Source organism: Chanos chanos, chromosome 8 (assembly GCF_902362185.1).
Source record: "Chanos chanos chromosome 8, fChaCha1.1, whole genome shotgun sequence".
NCBI classification, from domain to species: domain Eukaryota; kingdom Metazoa; phylum Chordata; class Actinopteri; order Gonorynchiformes; family Chanidae; genus Chanos; species Chanos chanos.
In genome coordinates this window covers 32,105,581-32,122,484 of record NC_044502.1, presented here as the reverse complement: position 1 = coordinate 32,122,484, position 16,904 = coordinate 32,105,581, and the positions used below count along the sequence as shown (strand labels likewise).

At 41.2% G+C, this 16,904-nt stretch overlaps 1 protein-coding gene across 1 annotated transcript; it reads left to right on the top strand.

Annotated features, from left to right (window-relative positions):
• Positions 1 to 1,787: 1,787 nt before the first annotated feature.
• On the top strand, positions 1,788 to 13,858 carry gucy2d (guanylate cyclase 2D, retinal). Its single transcript, XM_030781628.1, has 18 exons — positions 1,788 to 2,607; positions 3,123 to 3,424; positions 4,485 to 4,860; positions 5,012 to 5,096; positions 5,324 to 5,447; positions 5,855 to 5,974; positions 6,169 to 6,252; positions 6,934 to 7,110; positions 7,989 to 8,145; positions 8,390 to 8,539; positions 8,787 to 8,935; positions 9,031 to 9,194; positions 9,454 to 9,646; positions 9,934 to 10,108; positions 10,875 to 10,973; positions 12,751 to 12,845; positions 12,964 to 13,049; positions 13,774 to 13,858. The coding sequence occupies exons 1-18, from the start codon at positions 1,788 to 1,790 to the stop codon at positions 13,856 to 13,858; spliced, it is 3,441 nt and encodes a 1,146-aa protein (XP_030637488.1).
• The last annotated feature ends 3,046 nt before the right edge of the window (positions 13,859 to 16,904 follow it).

Below are 16,904 nucleotides of genomic sequence, written 5' to 3'. Positions count from 1 at the left end.
TTTTTCCATCAAACCACCCAGGCAATAACCTGGTGTGTGGATGACATATCTTAGCTAATGTTAGCCTGCTAGTCTACAAATGTGGAACAACATTTTTTTTTGTTTGTTTGTTTGTTTTTAGATAGTGCTAGGGAGTATTCCAAGTACGTGGTTTAGATAAGTTAACTCAGAGCAAGTAGTAAACCTCCTAACAGAACAGTCCTATGGCTTCATTCTCCTAGCAAAACATAGCCATAGGGCTTTTCTATTAGGAAGTTTACTACTTACTCTGAGTTAATTGTTAGGGGTTAGTCACTAAACCACATACGTGGAACACCACTCTGAACAAGAGTTGTTTAAATAGTTCCTCTGCTTTGTTCAGTATGATTCTTTAAACAAGTGGCAATGCAAGCCTTCTTTAAATATGTTGTGTATATCCAAAGGCATCAAAACATATGGTTGAGTGTTGAATTCAATATGACAGTTCGTGCTGATCTGATCTGAGACAAGAAATATGCTAACCAATCAGTGTAATTACATTGGGTTTGTAGCTTTGTCAGAAAGATACATACAGTAAAGCAAACGAAGGATGTGTTTGATGTACTTTCTCTTACTGGATCTGAATATATTCTGTGTCATTACTTTCAAATAACTGTTAAACTAGAATTCATCTAAGCCTCATTTATAAACGTCCAATAGCTCTGTGCTAATTTGTGTCTGGAGTGAGAGCAGGATGTTGCAGGAAGAAATATGGATTTATAGGGTAACTAAGTCCACTGATACAGAAGAGAGCGAGTAGGACACAGTCATGAGGAGTTAGGGGAAACTGGATAATTTGGCGCTCTTGGTAGACTAAGCTAATAGTCACAGCAGGTCAGGTACAGCTAATCAGCTTGCCACATGCGTGCGTTGGGTTCAGGAGCAGGGACTGGCACAGAGGACAGGCTTGTCTTGAGTACAGCTTCGTCTTACCACCACAAACAGCTTGGCAGAGAGAAATTACTAGATTGTGCTGTATCTTCAATGTGGGACGGGGTTGAGAAGGTTTTGGAAGCCCAAAGTCTGGTTAAGTCAGTAAGCAGGGGCACGCACCAGATGACATATTGAATCGTTTTACTCTGTCAGCGGCCATGAAACAATCACTCATAAGTGAAGGATAGTAGAGATCAGCTTGGTCGAATGCACGATTATTTGTTGCCTTTGGAGAATCAAGGCTCTTCAGTCGTTGCTGTCGGGTTTTTGATTGAAAATCTGGAGAGCAATGTAAAAAAAAAAAAAAAAAAAAAACCTTAGAAAAATTTAATTATTTCCTTTGCAGTTACTGCAGGTAAAAAAAAAAATGCTTATTAAAGAGTTTAAAAGCAAATGTAACTGATTTAAAAGCAAGTTTTAAAGTTTTCTGTGTGTCTGACTTTCCTCTTCTTTTTCCATCCTTGTCTGTCTTCACCTTCCAACAACCTTTCCCCTCAATGTCTTTCGTATCTACCTCATCTATTCCTCACATAAAACACCCCTCCACACACACACACACACACACATTGTACATACAACACCCACATTAACATGCAGTAATGGCTGGGGATTGTGGAATGCAGGTGTCAGCCTTAGGCTAGTGCCCCACAGTGTACTGTGGGTAGAACCAGTCAGGACGAGGTGGCTGCATTAGCCACTCTCCATCTCATATCTCATTAAACACACACACACTCACACACTTTCACCTGTATTCCTACACAAAGTTTCTGTCTACCCAAGACAAACTCTCATTTTCCCATCCCTCACCCCATTGCTGAAATCTGAAGAACATCAAAATGTCATCGCAAAGACGTTCTAGCTTCCTCCTTGGTCTGTCTCACCATCCACGATGGCACCCAGAACCTTCCAGACGACAGCAGAGGCAACGAAAGCAACCCAGACAACATTCAGAGACAACACACCACGACCCCCTAATCGGCGCGTGCTCAACACCAGTACTGCGTTGGAACAGATGGTTGGGAAACTGGCTGTTGGTGCCTCTGATGATGTTATCCTATCTGCCGTGTGAGGCCTGGGGCACCACCTTTAAAATAGCCGTGGTGGGGCCTTGGACGTGTGATCCCATATTCTCCAAAGCGCTTCCCGATTTGGCTGCACGGCTTGCCACAGCACGTATCAACAAAGACCCTTACCTCAATAAGGGCTACTGGTATGACTACACATTGGTCAACGAAGACTGTCAGAGCTCCCGTGCCCTTGCACGATTTGCCGAGCTGGAGGGCTACGGTTCTGCCTTCTTGGGGCCAGCCAATCCCGGTTACTGCGCTTCTGCCGCTTTGCTGGGGAAGAACTGGAACAAAGGCATCCTGTCGTGGGCGTGTCTGGATCCCGAAATGGACGAGGCAACATATCCTACGTTCCTACGGCCGCTCCCGCTCGCCTCACGCGTCCTCTTCTCTGTGCTGCGTTTTTTTCGTTGGGCGCACGTGGGCATCATCTCCGAAGAGGGGGACCTATGGGAATCGACAGGGCATCAATTGGCGTCATCACTACGAGCGCTTGGCCTGCCTGTCAGCACAGTGGTTACCATGGAGATGGACAAGGAGGGTCCTCGTAGGGCCCTGCAGAGGATTCGGGAGGCAGATCGGGTTCGAGGTGTGTTATTGTGTGTGTGTGTGTGTGTGTGTGTGGGTTTGTGTGTGTATATAGTTTTGTACATAATACCGTGTGATCGTACCATTTATCAGTGGGGCCTCATTCATAGGTACAAAGCTTTTGGACCACTAGCAGGAGAATGTGATATTGATGAATATGTAAATGAAGTTAAGGGATGGTGGACATGTGGGTGTGGGGGGTGTTGCAATTTAGAAAAATATCACACTTTAAACTTTGTTGTGAATGTGTTTGTTATGATATTTATGACTGCTGAGGAGAAGTAAGCAAACAATACACAAACAATGAAATCATTAGATTAATTTTAGATTAATCTTTTGTATTCAGCTCATTTATTAAAATGATCATTTATTATCATTTACTAACATTACTGATATTACCATTATCATCCTGTCCTCCAATTCCTCTGTCCTTCTTGTCTCTACTATCCATATTCCTCTTCTTCCTCTTCCTCCTCTTCTTCCTCTCCTCCAAACATCCTCCTGATCTCTTTGCAGTGGTGATCATGTGTATGCATTCAGTGTTAATTGGTGGTGACGCCCAAAATAAATTGCTGACCACGGCGATGGACATGCGAATGATAGACCGAGGGTACATCTTCATTCCGTACGACACGCTGCTCTACTCTTTACCCTATAAAGACGTGGAGTATCCCATTCTGGCCAATAACACCAAACTTCGTCGAGCATATGACGGAGTGTTAACTGTTACCATAGATTCCGGAGAGCAAAACTTCTACGAGGCCTTCAAAGCTGCGCAGGACAGTTATGAGGTCCGGACCAGCACCCCGCCAGAGCAGGTCAGACTGGGGGTGGGCAAGTCCGGAACTTTCTGTATAAGTGTGATACACCGTGAACTGATGCAAAGTGTTAAAGTGTTTTATATTGAATAAGTGAGACAATGTTGGAGTATAAGACAAGAAAAAGTGTATAAGTTGGTGCAGTGTATAAGTTGGTGCAGTGTTTAATTTGATGCAGAGTATAAGTTGGTGCAGTCTTTAAGTTGGCACAGAGTATAAGTTGGTGCAGTGTTTAAGCTTGCACAGTGTTTAATTTTGGTTTTGAGCAGGTGATCCAAGGGTCCTAAGATAGGGTTAGTGCCAGAACAGAGAGATAGTAGACAACAATGCAGCAGGAAACAGCACTTTCTGCCCCTGTGTGACGTTCACTGTTGTAAGCTTAAAGCCAGTTTTCTTTGAAAACGAGTGATCCTCATCTCCACAGAGACTTTTTTAGTTGATAGATAAGTTGAAATTAACAAGAATAACTCAGAGCTGTTTGTCTAATAATTAAAACAAGTGTTCATAAAAACTTTTAGCTGTCTAACAATTTTACGGATGTCCAAACTTTCAAAGTAAATGTTCATTAAGACTGGACTGCTTGAAATTTATACCAAGCATTGTGCAATACAGTACAGTTGCATTCAGATATGTGTAAATGAATCATTCATGGTAAGAACAACAATATGAGAGAATATTTTAACAATATTTTGATATTCTCAATGGAAAAGCTAAATTGATGAAATACTGGCACAGGTTGAGAGGTACTGATTTATATGTGTGAAGAAAATGATAAATTTCTGAGACTATGTGAGGAGCATCTGTATTGTCTGCATACTTACTTCACATAAAATAATTGCTGCACAAAGTTAATGTAGCTTACCTATTTATTTAATCATTTATACAGTGTACTTCATTATTACCATCATAACAATTTGTCTAATTATCTAAAAAGTACTGTGCTGATATGATGGAATCACAATGTACATATTGGTCTTTGATGAATGTATTGTTAGTGAGCGAAATCCACTGATTGTGCCCCTGATAAAGACTATGATTGTCTCTCTCTCTCTCTCTGTAGGTGTCTCCATTCTTTGGAACCATCTATAACATGTTATACTACACCGCGATGGCAGTGGAGCAAAGCAGACAGAGCGGAGGAGGACGCTGGGTGTCGGGCGATGCATTAGCTCATAACGAGGGAGGTTTTGAGTTCACTGGCTTTAACCAGCCCATTTCTTCAGGCACTGAAGGAGAGGGGATGCAGTGTCGCTACGTAGTCTTGGATACTGATGGATCAGGAGCCAAGCTTCATGTCACGCACGCCCTTGAAGCCCCTCACACTTTCGGCAAATTTGGAGGGCTGAAGTACCTGGGGCGCTCTATTCATTTTGCAGGAGGGACACCCAGCAGTGACTCTAACTGTTGGTTCAACCCGTACATTGCCTGCAGTGGAGGTGAGAGAGAATCTGCTCTTATTGGTCAAGAGCCAGGGGTTATATGAGGTTAGTCTAAAAGTTAACTCATCCATGAAACTGACACATTGCGAATTTATCTCTCTCTCTGTCTCTCTCTCTCTCTCTCCCCCTCTCTCTCTCTGCCTTTTAGGTATGGATGGAGTGACACTCTTCTTTTTGTTCCTCTTGTTCTGTGGATTACTGGGAGGAGCTGGTGTTCTTTTCCTCCATATGAAGTAAGGACTCATCTGGTCTATACCTAATTTTTGCGATACATATATTACACTCCTGATCAAAAATGCCCTGCTTGAATTTTTCTCCCATTAGGAACTTGTGTCTATGTATGTGTGTGTGCGGGTATGTGTGTGTGTGTGTGTGTGTGTGTGTGCATGTATGCTTCTATGTCTACTTGGATTTATGTCCAAAGACTTACATCTTTCACTCACTCTTTACGTGTGCTCAGGAGAGGAGGACGGGTGGGTATTTTGACAAGTTTCGGAGGAGGAATGGGAGGAATAGGAGCTCCCACAAAGATTATCCTCACTCTTGACGACTTGGTCTTCATCAACACCCAACTCAGCAAAAGGGTCAGTGAAGCTTTCTTTCTCTCCTCCCCATCTCCCGTTCTCCCCTTCACTCTGTCGTTCTCTTTCTTCACCCTGTCATTCTCTTTCTTCACTCTGTCATTCTCTTTCTTCACTCTTTCATTCTCTTTCTTCACTCTCTCATTCTCTTTCTTCACTCCGTCATTCTCTCTCTTTACAGGTCTCTGATAGGCATGATTCACACACAATCACCCATCTGTTTTTTGCATTGCATCTATCTGTGCACTTATCATATGCAATGATGGTGTTGTTGAATTTAGTGTGGTGTGGGTGCAACACGTGAGCAACTGATTAACTATACCTGCTTATTTTTTCTACCCTCTCTCTCTCTCTCGCTCTCTCTCTCTCTCTTTCCAACTATCTATCTCTCTCTGTCTGTCTCTCTCTAGAAATTAAATGATGACAGTATTATGAAAAGTCAGCTAGACATAAAAACTCCTCGTCACTCAGTCTCAGGCCGAAGTTACATCACATCCACAGTGGACAACTCAAATGTGGCTGTCTTTGAGGTGAGACGACATGAGATTAATTTAATAGCTTCACAGCTGGGCTGGAGGAATTTGTTTTTTAACAGTCATAAATGATATTCAGCGTGTGTATGTGTGTGTGTGTGTGTGTGTGTGTGTGTGTTTGTATTTTTCTATTTGCGTGCGCACAAATGAGTTTACTCAGTTTTTTTGATAACATGTCTTGGGGTTACCAGGGTGACTGGGTTTGGCTGAAAAAATGTCCCAGTGGCACTGTAGTGACAGAGATCAATGAGAACACCCAAGCTATCTTTACCAAGGTAAGTGAACAAGAAAGTGTGGGAGAGAGAAATGAGTGAGTGAGTGAGTGAGTGAGTGACAAAATGAGAGAGCGAGTGAATGATAGAATGAGTGAGTGAGTGAGCGAGTGAATGAGTGAGTGAATGAGTAGGTAAGTGAGTGAGCGAGTGAATGAGTAAGCGAGTGAGTGAGTAAGAAAATGCAAGAGAGAGTGAATGATGGAATGAGTGAGTGAGTGAGTGAACGAGTGAGTGAGTGAGTGAGTGAGTGAGTGACAAAATGAGAGAGCGAGTGAATGATAAAATGAGTGAGTTAGTGAGTGGGTGAATGAGTGAGTGAGTGAGTGAGAAAATGCGAGAGAGAGTTAATGATAGAATGAGTGAGTGAGTAAGAGAGTGAGTGAGTGAGTGAGTAGGTAAGTGAGTGAGCGAGTGAATGAGTGAGTGAGTGAGTGAGTGAGTAGGTAAGTGAGTGAGCGAGTGAATGAGTAAGTGAGTGAGTGAGTAAGAAAATGCGAGAGAGAGAGTGAATGATAGAATGAGCGAGTGAGTGAGAGAGTGAGTGAGTGAATGACAAAGGGAATGAGACAGTAAATGAATAAGCAAACTTGACCTATTATCTACTCTTTAACATGCCCCCTTTCTTCATCCTTCTTCTACTCCTCACTCACTTTCTTTCCTTCTCTCTTTCTCTCACCACAGTTGCGGGATATGCGGCACGAGAATCTGAACCTGTTCCTGGGCCTGTTTATGGACTCTGGACTCTTCGGCATTGTGACAGAGCACTGTACCAGGGGCAGTCTGGAGGATCTGCTCAATAACGAGGAGATGAGACTGGATTGGATGTTTAAATCCTCCTTACTGATGGACCTCATCAGGGTGAGGGGCAGTAAACAAACTCAAGTAATCAAGAAGTCAAGCAATCAGTCACTGGCCATACTAATTACAATTAGTATACTACAATAAATAGACATTCTACAATAAATCAAATGCTCATTCATTGGATTATAAAGTAATAAATTACACAAAGAGATAACCACACATGTGAGACAGATGTAACTGTTGTTGTATACCCATCTTACACTAGTTTGGACTCTGCTTCACCTCTAGCCTGAATTCTTTGTAACATGGATTCTACAAGGTGTCAGAATCTTTCCACAAGGTTTATGATATATGCTGAAGCGATGGTATCATGTAGTTGCTGTGGACTGAACGATGATCCATTCATGTCACAATGAACCCATTTCATGTCATTTCAAAAAGATCCTGAAGATGTGGGGTTGGGTTGAGGTCTGGTGACTACACTACCTACTAAAGTAAAATGAACTCATTTTCATGTTCCTCTAATAATTCTGAGTGTTGATGAGTGGAAGTCTATCCCAAGTGAACAGATTCTTTCGTAGCTGAGAGGAGGGGAACCTGGCGTGGTTTCTGCTGCTATAGCCCATTCATGAAAAGAAGAGATGAGTTGTATGCTCTGAGATGCCGTTTTGCACATCTGTGGGTGTGTTACACCTCAAACACGAGCTGAATCTCTCAACAACTTTCTGTCTTCCATATGTATATAACAAGCCACAGGATGTAGCAAACTATCCATTTCCATGGTCACAGTAGAGTTCTTAATAAATTGGTCACCGAGTGTTGATATCTACAGCTTGTTTTTATGGGGTTTTTTTTGAGACACTGGAGATAACATTCTAATCTTTCTCTCTTTTGCTGTCTTTCCTCCTTCTCTGCCCTTCCCGCTTTCTTCTCAGGGAATGAAGTACCTTCATAATCGTGGTATTGCTCATGGACGTCTCAAGTCCAGGAACTGTGTAGTTGATGGTCGCTTTGTGCTGAAGGTGACAGAATATGGCTTCAACGAGATTCTCAACTGTCAGAACATCACCCTGGATGACAGCAGACCAGAGGGTGTGTATGTCTAATAGGACTCGAGTATATTTGAGTGATGTAACCTGCATGCTGCAATCACAGGAAGGCACGGTGCATTGAGTTAGAGAATAATATCTGCTTCTCTCTGTGCTGATGTCCTGCTTATCTTCTTTTTACCTCTGCTCTGTGTACTCTCTAATGTACTGGTTTTTCTCTCTTGATCTTCTACTTTTTGGTATCTCTGCATCTCTCCGCCTTCAATCTGCACCTCTTTCTGGTACAGATCAGCTTTGGACAGCTCCAGAAATTCTGAGGGACCCAAGGCTTCAGAAGTTAGGTACCTATCCGGGAGACGTCTACAGCTTTGCTATCATCATGCAGGAGGTGATCTCACGCTGCACCCCGTTCTGCATGCTGGACATGCCCCCTAAAGGTGAGACTCACTCTCACTCAGTCTGTTTTCAGCTCTGCCATTGGGCCATTGAGCTTTCATTCAGCTTTGCATTAGAACTTCTAACACTGAAAGCTGGTGCATTTTTTTTTTGCCATTACACGACATTGCTTTACCAAAAAATCAGTCTGACTGATCAGCGTCATCCTATTAATGTCTGTGTTCATGTGTGTGTGTGTGTGTCTTTCTGTCTGTCTGTCTGTCTGTCTGTCTGTGTGTGCACATGCAGAGATCATTGAGAAGATACGGAACCCCCCTCCTCTTTGTCGGCCGACGGTCTCAGTGGATGAAGCTCCTTTGGAAGTTATTCAAATCATGAAACAGGCCTGGAGTGAAGAGCCTGACAAGAGACCCACATTTGAGGACATCTTCAGACAGGTCAGTTACACACACGCGCATACACATGTACACAAATTCTTGAAGTACAGCATGTTGAAACGCTTCCCTTATCTGTTCTTTCTCCCTTTGTGTAGTTTAAAAATGTCAGTAGAGGGAAGAAGACTAATATCATAGACTCCATGCTGCGTATGTTGGAGCAGTACTCCTCCAACTTGGAGGACCTGATCAGAGAAAGAACAGAGGAATTGGAGGTGGAGAGACAGAAAACAGATGCCTTGGTGGCCCAAATGCTGCCCAAGTAAGTCAATCATAAACACAAAGACGCCCCCGGCCCCCCCAAACATGTACCTTCTGTACCTTCTCAATGATCTCTGCATGTGCACGCACAGACACACAGACAGACACACACACACACACACACACACACACACACAAGCTAAGAATGAGAGTAGCTCCCTACTTTTTCCTTCAATCCTCCATTTGGATTCACCTCTTTCTTTTTCTTTCTTTCTTTCTTTCTTTCTTTCTTTCTTTCTTTCTTTCTTTCTTTCTTTCAGGTCTGTAGCTTTGGCTCTGAAAAAAGGGAAACCTGTGAAACCTGAGTATTTCAACGATGTTACGCTGTACTTCAGTGACATCGTGGGTTTCACCACCATCTCTGCCTTGAGTGAACCCATTGAGGTTGTCGACCTGCTTAATGATCTCTACACTCTGTTTGACTCCATCATTGGACAGCATGACGTCTACAAGGTACTGTCTGGCTAAGAGCCTCAGTTACCTCATGTCATCTTATATGATTGACATTTATCTTTTCAGCAGATATCAAATATCAGACTTGATTTGGCAGGGCAATTTCATGTAGTTGGTTTGCTTGTGTGTACAAATATATACAACTATTATACAAAGACATATCTCACTGTGAGTTTAGTATGCTTGCTGTGCAATATGCGTCGACAAATGTTAATCTTTTTTGTGTTTGTGTGTGTGTGTGTGTGTGTGTGTGTGTGTGTCTTTACTCCTGCCTCACTGGTCCATAGGTGGAGACCATTGGTGATGCCTACATGGTTGCATCTGGAGTGCCTAACCGGAATGGTAACCGCCACGCTGCAGAGATGTCCAACATGTCTCTCGACATTCTCCACTGTATTGGAACTTTTAAAATGAGACACATGCCCGATGTCAAAGTCAAGATCCGCATTGGCCTCCATTCTGGTGCGTTTTACAGCTGACCAGACACACACGCACGTGCACACACACACACACACACACACGGATAACTACAAAGGTCGATCCAAAACAATCCAACAGGGACCCTCAGATCTGATGGTATTTAATCTCATATGACATGACATGCGGTGCTACTTTCAACTGTCTGTGCTGAACATGTTTCTAAATGTAAAACAGTATTTATACTTGATCCTCAGATAGTACAGCATTCCAAGAACAAGTGAAATGTAAATCCAAAGCATTCATCCAATTAGTACACTCATCCAATTAGATACCAAAGTGATGGCCTCGCTTACTCCCATCTCATTATGACCTGCAGTGGAACCTGACTAGACTCCAAAACGCTCAGAACTTAATTCAAATGTTTAACAGTATCTATGACTACAGCTTTTGATCAACTTCACTGGTATTCTGTAAATAGTGCACTTAGTTTGTCCATCTTATCCAGGATGTAGTGCAAATATAAAAGGCCCTGTAAAATGCCTTCTTAGCTGTCAAATGTTTCCATATTTGTCTGTGGAACTAAGATCTTGGAGTTCAGTTTATATCTTTTTAGATAATTGCGAACGTAAAAGATTTTAGAGTTGAGCTTGATTAGTACTGTGTACACGTTAGACATTAGATGATAGATGTTAGATTAGGACTAATGAGTGTGCGTGTGCGTGTGCGTGTGCGCGTGTGTGTGTGTGTGTGTGCGTGTGCGTGCGTGCGGGTGTGTGTGTGTGTGTGTGTGTGCATTTGTGCCCTTTAGGTCCAGTTGTTGCTGGAGTGGTGGGTTTGACAATGCCACGATACTGTCTGTTTGGGGACACTGTCAATACAGCTTCCCGAATGGAGTCCACAGGGTTGCGTGAGTGTGGCAAATTACTTAATATCTGTGTTTGTGTGTGTGTTTGTGTGTGTATGGGTGGTGAGGGGTTGGAACTCAAGCCCTGATTTTCATCTTATTTTAATGTGGGAGTTCTTGTTTAAATAAAGGGTTACTCTGTATGTGACCCAGGTGCGAGAGTGGGGTGTGGAGAGTGGGTCTGGCTAGAGGATATGTGTGTGTGTGTGTGTGTGTGTGTGTGTGTCTGATAAAAGGCCTAGGCCATGTGTCCTGTTCATGTTAGTGAGAGGCTCAGAGAGCTTTAAGGTGAGGAGTGCTTAGTAATCCTTTAAGGCTCTCAGCCGAATTAGAAAGAAAATTCAGGCTTTAATGGTAGTGTCCTCCAAGAACACATTCTCCTCTATAACCCTGAACTATCCAACCTCCTAACAGACCTTCCATCAGATGTGCAAATCTCTCGGATGTTCTCGGTCGCTCTTCCAATTCCCTGATAGCACGTTATGTCTTTTTTAAAGAGAAATCTAACCCCAAAACACAAAGGCCTTTTCTTTTTAAGCGTTTTTATAGTCTTATTTATTCTCATTTGAAGGTGAACTAATTTATGCTCTGCAAGTCACTCATACATTTTTTTTAATTCAGCAGTTGAAATCTCAGATAACTTTGTGTTGGAGTGACACAGTGAAAACTATATATTAATATTACGATATTCTGAATAATTCTAAAATCTAGAGTAAACTGTCAGCTTAACTTGAGTGACTTGAGATACTTAGCTAGAAAAAGTTTTTGGCAGGCAAAGAGAGTTTAGTGAGGAAACAAATGTTTATAGAGACACTGTCCATTCAGTACTGTAGTGGCATCTAGTGGCTATTTAGTGTACAGAAAAAAATGAACAAAACTACTGCACTCTTTAGATGCCCTTTATTTCTGAAAATATCCCAGCATTTAAACTAGCCTATGGTTATCCATCACTGAAATAAAATAGGAATACAGTAAACACATACATTGAGGAACTACAATCAATCAATCAATAAAAATTCCTGGAATGCCTGGGAAATACAGAGTGTAAACATTATGATAAATTTCATCACCAAGCTGGAAGTGTAGAGAAGTGCACATGACTAATATAAGCCACAGAGTGTACTAGAAATGTTATGACTTTTGCAAGGCAAATATTCTGCATCTATAAATCTAAAGACACTGATTACAATCAAATGACCTTTTAGGGGCTAAAAGCACTTCTTGGAGTAGCAAGGAGAGTGGAGAGGAGAAAAGCATTGACGGGAGAGGGACTTTAGCGTCTAGGCTAATATGTCTGAAAAGCTAGTTGGTCAATCAAACCAAAATGTTATGTATAGACAGTTCCAAAACATGTGCATGAGTGTGTCTGTACCATTATGCCATCTTGTGCAGTTGAGTTGAAACTGTTGAAATCGCAGCTGAAATCGTTTTCACTTCTCAGTCACTTGGTCACTTCACGGAGGAGTAGCCTGAAACTCAGTAAATGAGTTTGTAGAGTAGGTGTGGTGGATGTTTTAGAGGATGATTAGACAATATGCTACAGTGAATTCCAAACCACTGCAGCAACAGAAAGCTGGATGCAACTGTAATTAAACTGCTATGTCTGGTTAATACTGTACCTTTTGTAGCTGTCTTAGAATCAATCCAAGCGACAACTGAATATCCAATAACTCTGAATGTATCTGTGTGTGTGTGTGTGTGTGTGTGTGTGTTTGTGCTTTTGTGTATTTGCTATGTGTATTCCAGTGCATGTATCCAATACTGTGTTTAATATTGACAGCTTATAGAATCCATGTCAACCAGAGCACAGTCGATGTTCTAAACAGTCTGAAACTGGGATACAAAATTGACGTCAGGGGCAGGACAGAGCTGAAGGTATGACCACACACTGTATTGCAACACACACACACACACACACACACACACACACACACACACACACACTTTCTGTCTGTTGCTCCTATACTAACTTTATCTCTCAATTGTGTAACAGGGTAAAGGAGTAGAGGAGACATATTGGTTGGTTGGAAGAGATGGATTCGACAAGCCACTGCCTGTACCACCTGACCTTACCCCAGGGTAAGATCTAAAAACCTCTTCTCCCTTCTACTTGTTTTATTCATCTGTCCATGGCACGGACATCAAAAAAAGGTGTAAATGAGAAGAAACTATGGGAAATGAGTGATGTATTGCTTTCAGTCCCTCTACTACTATCTGTGTCCATGGTATTCCAGAGACACGACCTGATAAAAATTCATTTTCTCCATGAGTATTGTGTGAGTAAAGTCCGCTCTCTGATTTAGATGATGTAATATGGAAACAATGTACTGTATATTTTATAAGGTGGTAATGCAAAGCTATTTTAGTTTTATTTTTAAATGCTGTGAGAGTGTCTTTCTCTGGGTGCTGTTTTGATTCAGAACACACTTGTTCATTTCAAAAAGACGGGCAGCAGACTAATCTGATTCTTCCAGTTTTTAAAGGCCAGTTTAAGTAATGATGTGCATCCACCAATTATTTTGAGACTGGTTTCTAATTGCCTATTTGATAGCCAATGGTTATTTGACATTTCTACTTCATGTATAATTTCGATTATCGTTTTTCACAATACAGGGCCACAAAATATAACTAAAATGACCACACTGATCTCATGCAATGGTTGTCCACAGATATTTAACTGACTTAAATATAAAAATTACTCAACCCATCAGTCTTCCTCTACTGCTTTCCAAACAACAAGTAGCTGTGCTGTTGTATTAAAATTACTGTGGCTATAATAGTCTAATTCTATGATGTCATACAGGGCGAGTAATCATGGTATCAGCTTGGACGAAATTCCAACGGACAGGAGACAGAGATTCTTGGATCGGCAGAAGAAGATGGGTTAGAAAACTAAGGTACATAATTCTACTCTACCTGCCCTAACTCCAATTAGACAACTTCATAAGCTCAATTAGTGTTTCCTTGCCAATGTCTACAGATCTCATTGTACTCAGGATTTTTAGTCTCAGCGTTCAGCATATTACTAGCACATTTGAATACTTCTGTAGTTCAAGCCCTTAATAAGCCTTATTAGTTTAAAGAAAACCTCATGATATGACAACTAGACAGCAGGTCTGTGTCATTTCTCTGTAGCATCTCTTGTCCTCTGTGCATTCCAGCAGGCTTCCTACTTTCCTCCAAACAGCCAATAGGATTCAGGGGACTTGAAAGAGAGGGGCGGGACTGGAATGCAGGGTATGTTTGGGCACTGCAGGATATCCAAGCCACTGAGCACCCTTAGCTGATCCACGGAGTGGTACAAACGGATCCAAGGGAAACCCTCAGAGAATTATCATGCTCAACCTATCACTTCCTCTGTAAAGACAACATAAGTGAGCTCGTTCATCTGAGACTCTGAACATGAACTGCACTCCGGCTGTGGTCAAGCAAAGGCACCTGTTCAACTGTGTAGACATTATAAAGAGTTGTATCATGTACTGCACATAATGTTAGAGATGTTGCACTATCACAACTGGGCAAGGAAAGAGTGGCAGAATTGAAAGAACTGAGTGTTCTTCCTGGTCATCACTGACACACCTTATGTTGCTATTATAAAGTCTCTCTTTCTGCCCTGTAGAAATTTTGGAGACATTTCTTTGGTTTCTTTTTAAACCACCAAACAGTGCATGCTCACAGCTCATGATGTGAACATGCACTGTTAACATACAAAGGGATTACTTGGCAGGTTCTGTATACATACAGCTTAAACAAAAATATGTTTCATGCTGGCTCCAAAGCATAGATCCTTTGACAGTATGACGATTACGTTACCAATTTATTGTCTTTTTAAAAAAAATATTTTGTAACAGTCCAAAAGTTCAGAAACAGGAGGAGATATTCAGACAAACTGAAATCTGACTTGTTTCTACCCAAAACACAAACCAACAAAAACAAACATTTTTCACCATTTTTTTTTTTATAAATGTCAACCATCTTTCTCTCACTCTCCCTCAGTAAAGGGCATGAGACATGTAACTTGAAACTTTACTCTGTCATTTAAATCCTTTAAAATTATGATTCTGAAAAACTGAAGTTGCATCCATCCTGTGAATTATTAAAAGGTAAAGGATCAGTCTGTTCTCTATAATGTAGTCTAGATTTTATATTACACATAAGAAATGCTAATAACTTCTCCTTTTAAACAGTATTTCTTTATTTACATGCGACTGCTCTTTCTTCTGTGCAGCATATTATATTCTCTAAAACAGATGTGCTGATGATATTTCTATCGATGCATGTGGCTTTTTTTTTTTAAATGATTTACAGATTTCTTTTATTCTTGGGGTTTAAATGTCTGATTTTCATGGAAAGTGATGTAAGTTTGATTATAATTATGCCTTTGACAATAAGGCGTAATTGGTCAGCTGTAAAAAAAAAATGAAAACATTTTACTCAAATGGAATATTTTTGCGATTGTTAAATCTATCTGTTTAATGACCAGATCGGTGGCAGTCTAACAATAGTCCCCCGAGACCTCACGAATGAAAAAGTATGACGTTCTATGTGTACCATGCACCATGTTACGTCATCAGTCAAGCAGACAGGCAGTTTTCTCTCACAGCTATTCAGCTAAGTTACATTAGGGTTAAGTTACATTTCAAATGTATTTCTGAGCATTTTGTTTCATTTTATTGTGATTGTGTAAATAAAAAAAACGGTTCTAGTGATGACCCTCCTTACCTGTTTCCTATATGCAACCAAACACCCTTTCATGGATGAGAGGCAATGTATGGGATAAGGAGAGAGACGAGGTGTGTGCATGTGTGTTGTGCGTGTGTGCATATGTGTGTGTGTCTGTGTGTATGCACACAAAGGGGTGCGATTGTGTGTATATGTTTGTATGAGAGAGACATGGTACTGATTTAAAATCAGATTAGACAACACAAACATCATGCCCCACAATGGATTCATCTTCGGGTAAGTATGGCCAAATTTTGAGATTCCCATGGCAAACAATTTGCAGAGTGATGTAACCAAAAGATTATTTTTCTAAATCATCCTATATTGTATGTTGCAGGATATGGGCACACGATTAAGAGCAGAGCTGTCTAAATTCACTTTTGTTGGGTCTGCCTATATCAGGGTATTTGGGTTATACATTCAGTCAGCTACTGTTTAAAGTGCAGAAAACCAGGTGAAAATGTTCTATTTACAGTTGATACTTTTTAAGTCAAATGACCACTGGGCTACAGAAAAAGCCTACACATACACAAACCATACAGGAGTGACTTTGGATAGTTTCGGACAGATATACCAATAAAGTCACACAGTGAGAAAATAATCTAATGAGTAACCTATTGTAGATGCAGCTTAAATAGGACACACCGGAACAGTGGTACCGAATTTTGGTAATATCTCAGGTATATTGTTATAAATGTTACATTGTTATAAATATTTTTGTTATGCCTCACAGATTTCTAAGACGCAAAACATACAGGGCAAGCGTAAGGAGTGCCGTGTGTCTACTTTTCTACTGCTTTCTCTCTGGCTGTGAAATGCAGGATCGATTTAAATGTTTAGAAGGCTCTACATCACAACGCAACCGTATGGAGGACTCCAGTCAGAAGAATCTGAGTTGAATCGCAATTTGCGTAGAACTAGGGCAGAGGGACTCCACCCATTTACACAAAACCAGCTCACTGATTGGACTTTATTTCTTGATAGAGGCGGAATCCATAGGTGTGGTATAAAACGTGACAAATCTGTGATTGGCCTTAGCGCCGATCTATCAGAGCTCAGATAGTGGTTTCGAGGTCTGAACCACAGCAAAACACATTAAGCAACTGTTTCTGGGAAAGTGCAGCTATTGCAGTGCCAGGATAAATAATACTTTTTAATTCTAGTAGTCCAAATTAGACCTTGCAGAAACCAAATGACTTACTTCTCATTCAA

Bases quoted from the DNA above. Each gene is read 5' to 3' on its own strand.
- gucy2d (XM_030781628.1), top strand. From the start codon at position 1,788: ATGTCATCGCAAAGACGTTCTAGCTTCCTCCTTGGTCTGTCTCACCAT. The intron at 2,608-3,122 runs GTGTGTTATTGT...ATCTCTTTGCAG, and splicing joins GGAGGCAGATCGGGTTCGAG to TGGTGATCATGTGTATGCAT. The intron at 8,936-9,030 runs GTCAGTTACACA...CCCTTTGTGTAG, and splicing joins TTGAGGACATCTTCAGACAG to TTTAAAAATGTCAGTAGAGG.